At 38.9% G+C, this 11,573-nt stretch overlaps 1 protein-coding gene across 10 annotated transcripts in view; it reads left to right on the plus strand.

Moving 5' to 3' along the window:
* fgfr3 (fibroblast growth factor receptor 3) overlaps positions 1-10,945 on the plus strand; it is a 117,301-nt gene extending 106,356 nt beyond the window's left edge. For 9 of the 10 annotated variants that reach the window (XM_086093991.1, XM_086093987.1, XM_086093990.1 and 6 more), the window contains 9 exons: positions 27-175; positions 246-367; positions 1,107-1,217; positions 1,285-1,475; positions 2,254-2,376; positions 2,839-2,909; positions 4,795-4,932; positions 5,640-5,745; positions 7,080-10,945. In XM_086093991.1, coding sequence (XP_085950117.1) covers positions 27-175; positions 246-367; positions 1,107-1,217; positions 1,285-1,475; positions 2,254-2,376; positions 2,839-2,909; positions 4,795-4,932; positions 5,640-5,745; positions 7,080-7,250 — 1,182 coding nt within the window. In that variant the 3' untranslated portion in view covers positions 7,251-10,945. The remainder of the gene's footprint in view (positions 1-26; positions 176-245; positions 368-1,106; positions 1,218-1,284; positions 1,476-2,253; positions 2,377-2,838; positions 2,910-4,794; positions 4,933-5,639; positions 5,746-7,079) is intronic. The other variant, XM_086093984.1, reaches the window with a different exon arrangement.
* The last annotated feature ends 628 nt before the right edge of the window (positions 10,946-11,573 follow it).

Here is an 11,573-nt window from a genome sequence, read left to right on the forward strand (position 1 = left end):
CCCGTGGTTTGTGTTTGGCCCCCAAGCAGGTGTCCTTGGATTCCAACTCGTCCATGAACTCCAACACGCCGCTGGTGAGGATCGCCCGGCTGTCGTCCAGCGACGGGCCCATGCTGGCCAACGTCTCGGAGCTGGAGCTGCCCTCCGACCCCAAGTGGGAGTTTTCCAGAGCGCGGTGAGGAGCAACATGGCCGGCCTGTCGCTTAGCTTAGCCGCGTGCTAACCTTCCCTTGCTGCTTTTCCAGGCTGACCCTGGGGAAGCCTCTGGGCGAGGGCTGCTTCGGTCAGGTGGTGATGGCCGAGGCCATCGGCGTCGACAAGGAGAAGCCCAACAAGCCGCTGACGGTCGCCGTGAAAATGCTGAAAGGTGAGCCGTCACGTCAACGCACTTTTTAGCTTTCCATCTTGATACGGCTCGACATTCGAAGCCAGGCTTTTCCAACTGGTAGTAGCGGTCGCTCGTGACGTAGTTTAGGACAGCAAGGTTATTTTAGTTCAGTAAAACTAACGAAAAAAAATACAATTTAAAAAACAAGTTCGTTATAAATATAAATCGAAATACAATAAAAACGAAAATGCTTTTTTTTAAAAAACGATTGAAAAGAGATACAATGCTGCCATCTGCTGGCCATAGTTAGTGGCGGTTTATAGGGATTTTTCAACCCAATGACAAGGCAGCGCTGCACAGACGTTACCCTGCCCATTGAGAAGAAGAAAAAACGTAAATTAACGTTTTTGGCAGCATTCATTTGGATTTTAGTGTACGTCATTTTTTTATTTTATTTTACAATTACACCGTCATTGTATGGCACGGCACAAATCTCTGCCATTAGTGGCTAGCAGCTAGCTATTAGCATTAGTAACGGGTGCCTAAATGAATTTGACAGCTGGTACCTGACTTGCTTTCTTCATTCTTGACCAAGGCTCCTTTGTATTTCACTCTCCATGTTTAAAGGAAGGAAATGTGTCATAAATTGCACTTTGAAATCTTTTCAATTATTAGGGGAAAAAAAAGATATACATACAAACTTTGTCCATTACATAAATAGAATCCTGTACAAGCACTTGACTTCTTCCTTCCGTCTTCCTTCTCCGCCTCGTCTCAGATGACGCGACAGATAAAGATTTGTCCGACCTGGTGTCTGAGATGGAGATGATGAAGATGATCGGCAAACACAAAAACATCATCAACCTGCTGGGAGCCTGCACGCAAGACGGTGAGGCGCCGTCGCTAACCCCCTTTAGCATGCTAATAACCTGGAAGTAACCACGCGCTGGCTGCAGGTCCGCTCTACGTTCTGGTGGAGTACGCCTCCAAAGGCAACCTGAGGGAGTACCTGAGGGCGCGTCGGCCGCCGGGCATGGACTACTCCTTTGACCCCTGCAAAATACCCGACGAGCAGCTCACTTTCAAAGACTTGGTGTCCTGCGCCTACCAGGTGGCCCGAGGCATGGAGTACCTCGCCTCGCAGAAGGTCAGCGGCGTGTGGATTTACAACGCGAGCACAAGTCGCAATCTCAAAACTGCAGCTGTAAAAAATGTATAGGATTTCATGGGTGTTCCGCAAGGCACAATGCTCGGCCCCATACTGTTTTGCATTCTGAAATAGGCCGCGTCTAAAATTGCAGCTGACAAAGATGACAAAAATGTTGACAGACAAAACGTTGTGAAAAATACTCACTTATGATTTTAAAAAGTTGGAATCTTATAAGAAATGGTTGCAAAAGTACTAGACAAAAAAAAAAAACATCCAGAAGAAAAGTTGTAATGTTGCACCAAACAGCAGTATGTACTGTGTATGTAATGGGAGTTTATTCCGCAAGGCACAATGATAGGGCCCATGACGTTTACATTCCACATTTAAATAAACTGATAAAGATGAGGCGAAAAAATAATGTGGATAAAAATTCCCAACATTACAAGAAAAATGTCTCAAAGTGAATTGTCATATGACAAAAGTTGTGATAAGAGAAAAAGTCATCATTGTAAATTGTCATGAAAAAAGTTTACATCAATGATAATATTATGTGGAGAAAAAAAAGGTTTAAATCTAACAAGAAAAAGTCTCATTCTCATTTTTGTGAGAAAAAGTTGTGATTAAAAGGAACAAAGTCGTACTCCAGTCATGTGCCAAGGAAAACCTTAGTTACACAAAAAGTCTTACGGGAAAAGCGTTTGTTCGAAGACAAAAGTTGCGTTTTTAGTTTTGTTGTGGCTCTGATGCATCGTTTGTGGCTTTCCTTCCTTGTCAGTGCATCCATCGAGACCTGGCGGCCAGAAACGTCCTGGTGACGGACGACAACGTCATGAAGATCGCCGACTTCGGCCTGGCCAGAGATGTGCACAATATTGACTACTACAAAAAGACCACCAATGTGAGAGCGCTTTTCTTTTCAGCAAGACACACTTCGTATTCAAATGGGATGACTTTGACCATATAATGATGCTGCAGCACAGTGGCAAAAGTGAAAATTGTAATGTTATGAAAGAAGGTCATAATGTTACAAATATGTAAAAGTGCCAGAGAAAAGAAATGTAAGAGGAAAAAGTTGTAAAATGACAATAAAAATTTTTTAAAAATTCCGGACATTCTGACGGAGACGCTCGGTGGCCTTGACTCGGCACGCCGCGTCCTCCTCAGCTCACCAACAAAAACGTTGTCAGAATAAGAATGTCACAATGTTATGAGAAAATAACATTTAAAATGAGGAGAAAAAAAGATCAATTCTATGACAAAAAAAAAATCTGTACTGAAACTTTCAGGACTACAAAAAAATGTTTTGTGTGAATTTTTTGCTTTTGCTGACTTTACATTTTTTTCCCGTGATGTTGCTCAGGGTCGTCTCCCCGTGAAGTGGATGGCACCGGAGGCGCTCTTCGACCGGGTGTACACTCACCAGAGCGACGTGTGAGTTTCCCTTGCGGCCGCTCGCCGGCATCGACCGGAACGCGGCGGGAATCCGGACCTTGTTGAAATATCCCGCCCCAGCGCATTAGCGGCAGCAGCTCAGCGGCCCCGTGCCAATTTGCCAATTGGACAACGGGAATCCCCGGCTCCTCCCATATCGGCGGCGCCGCATTCCTGAGCGCGTTTGTTCTGCGTGCTCCGTAATCTCCCCGCACGACATCAGAGGGAGCCGAGCGGCGCGGTGCCTCGCCGTCTCAGCCGTGTTTGAACTGCCTAAATCCGCAGCGTGAGAGATAAGAGCGCGTTCGCATCTTCCCTCGGGGATATTTTTCCGGCAGGATTGAAAGAGAGGCGCAAAGGTCAGGGGTCACAAAGGCACACGCGTGCGTACGAGTGACACAAAATGGACCGGTTCGAGGGGGAAAAAGTCATCAAGGAAGTTGTAAGGTTTGACAATTTACAAATGTGGTAAACGTTTAAAAAAAACTTTTTTAGAAAAGAAAAAAAGAAAAAAAAATAGGAAAATAAATAATACTAGTATGACTACAAAAATGTGTTCATGTATTAGAAAAAAGTTACAGTTACTAGAAAAAAAGATAACATGGTATGTTATGAGAAAGAGAAAACATTTAAAAGAAAGAAAGTTAAAAGAAAAAAATTTATTTTGTTAGACAAGAAAAAGGTCAACAAGAAAAAGTCAGAATTCTAAATTAAAAATCATCACATACTACCAGTGATAAAAATGTCGTAATAATATAAGAGAATGAGTCATAGAATTTGAAGGGAAAATGTCATCATGTTAGTTAAGAAAAAAAAAGTCGTGAAGCGACAAGAGAAAAGTGGTAATGTTGTGAGGGGGAAAAAACGTAAAGTTCGGAGAACCAAAGTCGCAATGAAAAAGAAATGAAAAATCGTTGCAGGGAAAAAGTGGACAGAAAATGATAAGAAAAAAAAGTCTGACTGTTACAACAGAATCAAATGTAAACATTTCACTTAAAATTGTCAATTTGAAAGACTCGGAGAAAAATGTGCTAATCTTCTTAGTAGAAAAAGTTGGAACGAGAAAAGTTGTATGTTAATTGAAAAAAAAATTGAAAATACAACAAAAATTACAACGTTAAAAGAAATTACATTTCTTTAAACATTTGGAAAGTCATAAAAGTTAGAATAGTCAATTTTTAAAAAAATTTAAATGCTATGACAAAAATCACAATGTGATTTAAAAAAAAAAAAAGTTGTAAAAGCTATGAAAGAAAACTTGGAATGTTAAAAGAAAACCAAAAAGTTACTGGACTGGAAAAACAACCTAATGTTACGAGAAAGTTGTGTTATGTGCACAAGAGAATGTTTTCCAAGGCAAGACGCTGCCTGTCAACATCTTTGCCCGGCGTGTGCGCGTGCGCGTGCGTGCGCGTGTGTGTGAGATTCCGACACACTGGGAAAGAATCCCGCCCGCTGCTGTGTTTTTCCAGCAGGTCTGCATTTACAAAGTGGATCCTCCATCCAGCCAGCCAGGCCGCGCAAATACTCGAGTACAGTAGTGGACCACCCCCCACCCCCCCAGACCCCCATCGCCACAATATTAGCACAGTCTGAGTTTGGGGTCCAGCGTGGATCATTTGGTGGAAGCGTTCTACGAGAAGCACAAGAAAAGCGTGGCGGGATCGCGGCGCGCACGTTAGCTTGCAGCACGAGCTGCTAACACATTCATAATAAATACATTTGAAGTCACGGAGGAACGTTGCAGTGTAAAGCTATGAGGAAAAAATGTGCAGTTTGAAAATATCGTTGTGAGAAAAGGTTGAAATTACGACTGTCAATATAATAGAAAGATAAAATCCGTGTGGCCGTCACGATTATTTTTGTGGTGCGTTTGTGCGAGCAGGTGGTCTTACGGCGTGTTACTGTGGGAGATCTTCACGCTGGGGGGGTCGCCGTACCCGGGCATCCCCGTCGAGGAACTCTTCAAGCTGCTCAAGGAGGGACACCGCATGGACAAACCCGCAAACTGCACCCACGAGCTGTGAGTCGCTCGAACGCAAAATGGACGCAAAGTTGACATGGAAAAAACAAAAACAAGAAAAAGCTGCGTGGCGTTACGAGAAAAGAAATTTGGATTAAATTTTTTTTTTTTTTTAATGATTTGAAGAGAAAAAAAATTTAATGTTAAAAAAAAAAATTGGTCAAAAAGAAACAATGAAATTGTAATATAATGTGTCCAGAATGCTGGAATGTTGAAAAAAAAAAAAAGGTGAGGGAAAATTTTTACCAAAAAAATTCTCATCATTAGAAGTCATATTACAAGAAAGTAGTTAAGTTAGGAGGATTTTATTAAAAGTTATTAGAGTAAATTCCTTATAATTGGGAAAAAATATCATAAATTTACCAGAAAAAGTTAATATTACAAGAAATGAATGTGGAAACATTTTGCAATGATATGACAAGTCGTAAAGAAATAGGAACAAAAGTTGCAAAGTTAATAGAAAGTCCTAAGTAGTATTGTACAGAATTAAAAAAAAAAAAAATGCAGAAAATTGCAAGAAAAAGAATTGCAAGATTGAAATTGTAATCTGACGTGAAAATTCTTCTGACAATAGTTGAAGAATTCAAACGGTGACAAATCATAAATAAAAAAAAAAATGAAAGTTGCTGACGAGGTTTGTGTGTCTTGCAGAACTTGCGGAAGCTAAGCTAACAGGCTAAGCTAATGGTCTGCCGTGTGTGTTGCAGGTACATGATCATGCGCGAGTGCTGGCACGCCGTGCCGTCGCAACGGCCGACCTTCCGCCAGCTGGTGGAAGATCACGACCGCGTTTTGTCCATGACCTCCACCGATGTAAGTTCATGCCAACACTTTTTAAACAACACGACGGCGAGGGCTTTTTCCCGCCCTAATTGTCAAACTTTTTTCTCCCCAAAAATGTTCCCGTAAAGGTTTTGTGCAGCAACTCCAGACGTTAGCTCGATGTAAAATCATCGTGTTTTTTATTTTATCATTTTTTGGAAAGCGACGTCACTAATGACATCCGTATAAAAGTTGACAAAATGAAGACATTGTGCAAAACCATTTTGCAAAAATAAATGGAATAATTACGGGTGTCAGGCAATTTTTCATCGTAATTAATCGCATGACTTCAATAGTTAACTCATGATTAATCGAAAATTTCATATTTGTTTTAATTATATATAAAAAAAACTATGAAATATTCTTTCGAAGTTTTCATACTCCTGTTAATATAAAAGTGGGAAAAAATATTCAACTAATAGAAATATGGCCGCATCTTTTGGTCATATCATGTCATAATAATTCATAAAATGGAGTTAAAATTAAAAAGATGTACTGTACTGTGAAAAACGAGTGCGGTGTTGATTTGTGTTGAGGTAATTTTTCTGCCACGAGATGGCATAATTGCATTTGTAATTTTATATTAAGAGTTATGAAGTCACTTGTGAAATTCTGCACATTTTTAAAATTGTAAAACTTGACCTCAGTCTTCGCAAATTCTGATTCAATTTATTACTGCAAAATTTTGACGTGGGCGTGTCTGCTGCATTGTAAGTGAAATTGCCCCAAGACAGACTTTCCAAATAAGAGGCGGTCATTAATCGCGCATTTAAAAAATGAGTGACGTGAAAGGAACTTTAAGTCAAAATGAACGCACTAATTTTGACACCCCTAATAATAATAAAAATATAACTTGTGAGAACTGGGGTCTAGTTTTATTTTCCAATGAACTAAAATGGACAGAAGACCGCGAGCTGCTTCATGTTCAAAATAATTAGCTCTTAATTTAAAAAGAAAAATGTACTCTTGCTGTCACAAACGTCCAACATCAACCACTAATGCCACCTCGTGGCAAAAAAGTGACCTCAGCACAAATCTATGACTCGATGCCTTACGCTCCTTTTATAGCGGTCTAGAATGACTGTCTGTCCTTTTAACTTCAATAACTTTGTGAATGACTATCAAATGACTCGAGTATTTGTATGAAGTTAACGCATTTCTCCACTTTTATGAAAACTGAATGTACATTTAGGATATAAAATGTGATTCATTTGAGATTAATCACGAGTTAACTATGGAAATCATGCAATTAATTGCGAATATTAGTTGAAATAAATGTTGATTTTTTTTTTACAATGCTAATGCAAAGTATGTGCTCACCCCAGGAGTACTTGGACCTGTCGGTTCCGCTGGAGCAGTACTCGCCCACGGGCCAGGACTCCAGCAGCACTTGCTCTTCGGGCGACGACTCGGTGTTCGCCCACGACGCGCCGGCCGACGAGCCGTGTCTTCCCAAGCAGCTCCCCCCCGCCAACAGCGCCGCCGTTAAGGCATAAAACAGCTGGAGCGGGAAGGGCGCCGCCCCCCCCCCCCCCCCCCAAAAAAAAATCACCTCACCGAGACCAGCCAGAAGGACGCTCGGGAAACTTTGAAGGATTTTTTTATCACAAAGTTTATTTTTGTACACGGCCAGTCTTTTGTTACGGACAATCTGTGGGATGGGAGAAAAGGGGAATGTTGGGGGGGCGTGGTGGGGAGTGGGGGGGGGGGTGAAAACCAATCTGTGCCTACCGGGATGGAAGAACCCGGATTGGGGAAATCTTCCAAAGGTGGGACTCGACGTTCTTCCAAAGTCCTCCAACGCGTCGGCTTCACGAACGACTTCCCAGAAGAGAATCTATTGTAAATACAGACGAGTTATTATATTGGCATTTAGCATCACAAAAAGAAAAACAACAAAAAAGGGTTTTCGACGGAAGCTACGGAGAACACACTGTTGCCACACAAATGTTTTTGAAGTTTATGAAACAATTAAGGTGTATATTTGTAAAGATATTTATAGATCAACAGGTTTGGCTAAAAAGGGTGCACGAAAAGCTGATTTTTATTTTTCACTTTTTTGAAATCGGGCCCACAATCGTCACTCTGGTTTTAACGACACACTGGAAAGGAAAAATTGTGACTTACGAAGGAAAAAAATGTTGGGAAGGCACCAGAAAAAAAAATTACGTTGGTTACGTTTCAAGGCAAAAATATCGTAATGTTCCAAAAATAAAGTTTGGATATGACAAAAGTCAGAAAATTTTGCATTATTTTAAAAGAAAAGAAAAAAAATCTGAACATCAATTTAGTGACGTTATGAGGGGGAAAACTACGCGTAATATTACCAGGGGGGAAATACATGGTAAAAAAGATTGTCAAGAAAGTTACAATGTAGAAATGTACCCCCAAAAAAATATATATATATTTTTTTAACATCACAGGGAAAATAAACAGAAAAAAATCAATAATATTATGAAAATTAAGTTGGAATAATACCACTGATTTTTTTTGTTGTAAAGTTATGAGGAAAAAAATCTGTGAACACAAGTTAACTGGAGGGATTTTTTTTACAAGACAAAAAAGTTAAAAGAAAACCATGGTAAAATGATGAGGGAAAAAAATCACCCAAAAAATCAGAATTTTTTTATAAGAACAAAATTTTATGAAAAAAACGGCAGTGATGACGAGAAAAAGTTCAGAAATTTTATGAAAACAAATTATCTTCATATTACAAGAACAAAACTCGTCAGGATAAACGTTACTGTACCAAACAAGTTTTCCAAATATCATTCCATTTTTATTCATCACATCTTAACGACGTTTCCCCAAAACTTTTCATAGCGTTGCACTTTCTTCCCAGTCTTCTTTCTTCTCGTCGTATTCCAATATTTACTTTCCAGCGTGTCACGGCTCCTGCTTTGTCTCGCTTTTTATTTTTATTTATTTTTTGTCGTTTTCAAGCAAAAAAAGCGAGAATCTCCTGCTGAGTTGTGGCTCGCGAAGACGACGTTCACGTCTTGCTGGCCAAGAGGCGTTGAGCACCCGAGCGCGCCCCCACCCCCCCCCCCCCAAAAAAAAATGTCCCATCATGCTTTGCACCTCAATAGCCAAGCGGAAGAAAAAGCAATATTTGTGTGCATGAGTGTGCGTGCGTATGTCACTCGTCAGTGTTAAAACTGACATGAAGTTATGCTGTGCAACGTGAAAAAAATATTTTCTTTTCTTTTGTCTTTTTTTTTTTGGGCGTACTGTAAATGTGCGCGATTGTTCGTCAAAGTGCCAAATGAAGTCTTAAAAGTCTGTTTCACTGAGTGGCGAAAAGCGACATGTGACACGGAAGCAAAGCATTATGGGATGAAAAGTTTCAAAAACAGACTTTTTTTTCTTCTTTTTTTTTCCTTCTTTTTTTTTTATGATCATCAAATTTGCAGTGTTAAAGAAACTAAATTAGCTTGCTGCTACTTGGGGGGAAATCCCAACAAGACTGTCAGAGTACTTAATCATTTGTCCCCTTTTAGTATTTCATTCTGCTGGGAGATAAAAAAAAACAAAAAAAAAAACGCACCAAATATTTTGACAATAATAATAATGGTATGAAATCAACAAGTCTTCCCTTGATTTCTTTTTTTATTATTATTATTGTGATTGGAAGCAAAAATGGAAGGCACTTGTGTAAAAAGAAGTGAAGAAGAAACGGACATTTTTATTATTTATTCTTCCATGCTGTGTCAAAACTTTCCCTATGGTGAGAGTCTTTTTATTCAAACGACCTGCGTTTATTTTTGCCTTTTCTTTTTGTGTGGTTCATTTATTGGCCAGCCAGATCACTCAACGCTGCCCCCTAGCTTTCACGCTGACCTTTCCGTGTTGTTGCCACGTCGCCGCGTTAAAAAGTTGACGTTAAAAACAAAAACAAAAAAGCAAATATACTTTCTTCAACATTAGATGTGATGCTAACAGCTAGCATATTAGCGATTATGCTCACGTACAAAATATTTTGACTGTTTATACATTTTTTGTTTTACAAATGTTAAGCCTAAAAACGATGACGATTGCTAGCAACTTATTGTCTACATGAAGACATTTTTTAAAATCCTAAATAATAATTAAACTTAAAAAAAATCATTGGCATCATTTGAATCGTAAATTTGATCGTAACACAAGCGGCTCAAAGCGACCGTTGCTGTGAACTTCACATATCGCGTTTTTAATTGTGAGCTGTCGCATATTAAATGATGACATCAATTACAAAAATTCACAAGAACTCGTGAAAATAGAAAATGCTTGCTGTTTTGTGTTTGTAGCGATCAAGAGCACAATTTAACGTTCAAAAGATTGAGAGATTTTTTTTATCCAATATCTACAAATTGACCCTAAATTTTTTGCCGCAAGAAAAGAATGTCAACAAAAAGCACAATTTGATGTAAATTACGTCAATTCAATGAAAGCTCACAACGAACATCACAAATTACAAAAATTCTCGCATTTTTAATTCAACTAAATTACGACATTCACGTCACATTTTTCCTGTAAGAAATATTTAGGAAATTTCTTAAATACAGATTTTAAAACAATTCACATATTTTGCATGCAAATTCTAACTTTGAGACAAATTCTAGCCAATCATTTTTTTTCAGTCCAAAAGACACGATTTGACCTTCAATTTGTCCTGAGCAAATTCTATAACGACAGCGACGTTATTTGTTTGTTTGTTTCAAGCATTAAAAGTGAAACGATGACGGTGGCGACTCATCGGCTTTTTCAGTTTAATCTTCACTTTCATTTTGTCCGATTGACTTTCTGAGTTGGATTCTTTTCTTTTTTTCGTTGTTTGTTTTTCCTCACACCGTGTTTTATCTTTGGTCAGATTAATTTATAGTTTGAAACGTGCTTGCTGTTGTACATAAGAGACGTTAGAACTTCTTTTTTTTTTTAGAGTTTTATTTCGCCGTGTGAGCTATTTCTGTTTGTTTTGCATTCCACTTTAGAGCGATTAGCAGCAGGCTTGTACCACATAATTTATTTTCAATAACATAGAAAAGTGGAACTAACCATTTGGCATTTTGTTGATGATGATGATGATGGATGCTGCGTAACATTCCGGCACGAGGCGGTGAAATGTTGTGTGGCGACCGTCCGTGCCTGACGAAACCTTGCAGCTGTCTGTCAACAAGCAGCTTTTCAATAAACAGCTTATTATGTTGTCATAGTTTTTGTTTCATATTTTTTCATGCAAGTGGAAAAAAAAAACGTGTTTTTTTTTCTAAATCGTCAAATAAGCAACAGAACATTAGAATATCATGAGACCAAAATTAAAATAACACAAGTCCGTTTGTTTGCCTCTTTTGGCACTTTTTATTAATTTTTGGTTGGAAGGGAAAGTACAAAAGTGGCAAGTTGCAATAAACAACAAACTCTTGAGTCTATTAATTGTTTTTATTATTATGTTATCCTCTGTAGAACGGAGCACAAAAAGGCTAAATTGCCTCCATAATACTGCGATTGGCTGGCAACCAGTACAGGGTGTACCCCGCCTACTGCCCGAAGCCAGCTGGGATAGGCTCCAGCAACCCCCGCGACCCTTGTGAGGACAAGCGGTACAGAAAATGGATGGATGGATGGATGCCTCCATAATCTTTTTTTTTATGTGAAAAAATCAACAAAAATACTAAAATTGACTCATAAAAATGCATTTTTTATTCTTGACAATTAAAAAAAAAATAACAAAATGACGTTAAAACCGTGTATTTTTTTTTTTTGCAAAAAATTACAGCTAAAAAGATCCAAAAATCTATGACCAAAAAAAGTTTTTAAAAAAATAAGTAAAAGTACACCCC

Source organism: Leptonotus elevatus, chromosome 14 (assembly GCF_054856555.1).
Source record: "Leptonotus elevatus isolate MCC_2025b chromosome 14, RoL_Lele_1.0, whole genome shotgun sequence".
NCBI lineage: Eukaryota > Metazoa > Chordata > Actinopteri > Syngnathiformes > Syngnathidae > Leptonotus > Leptonotus elevatus.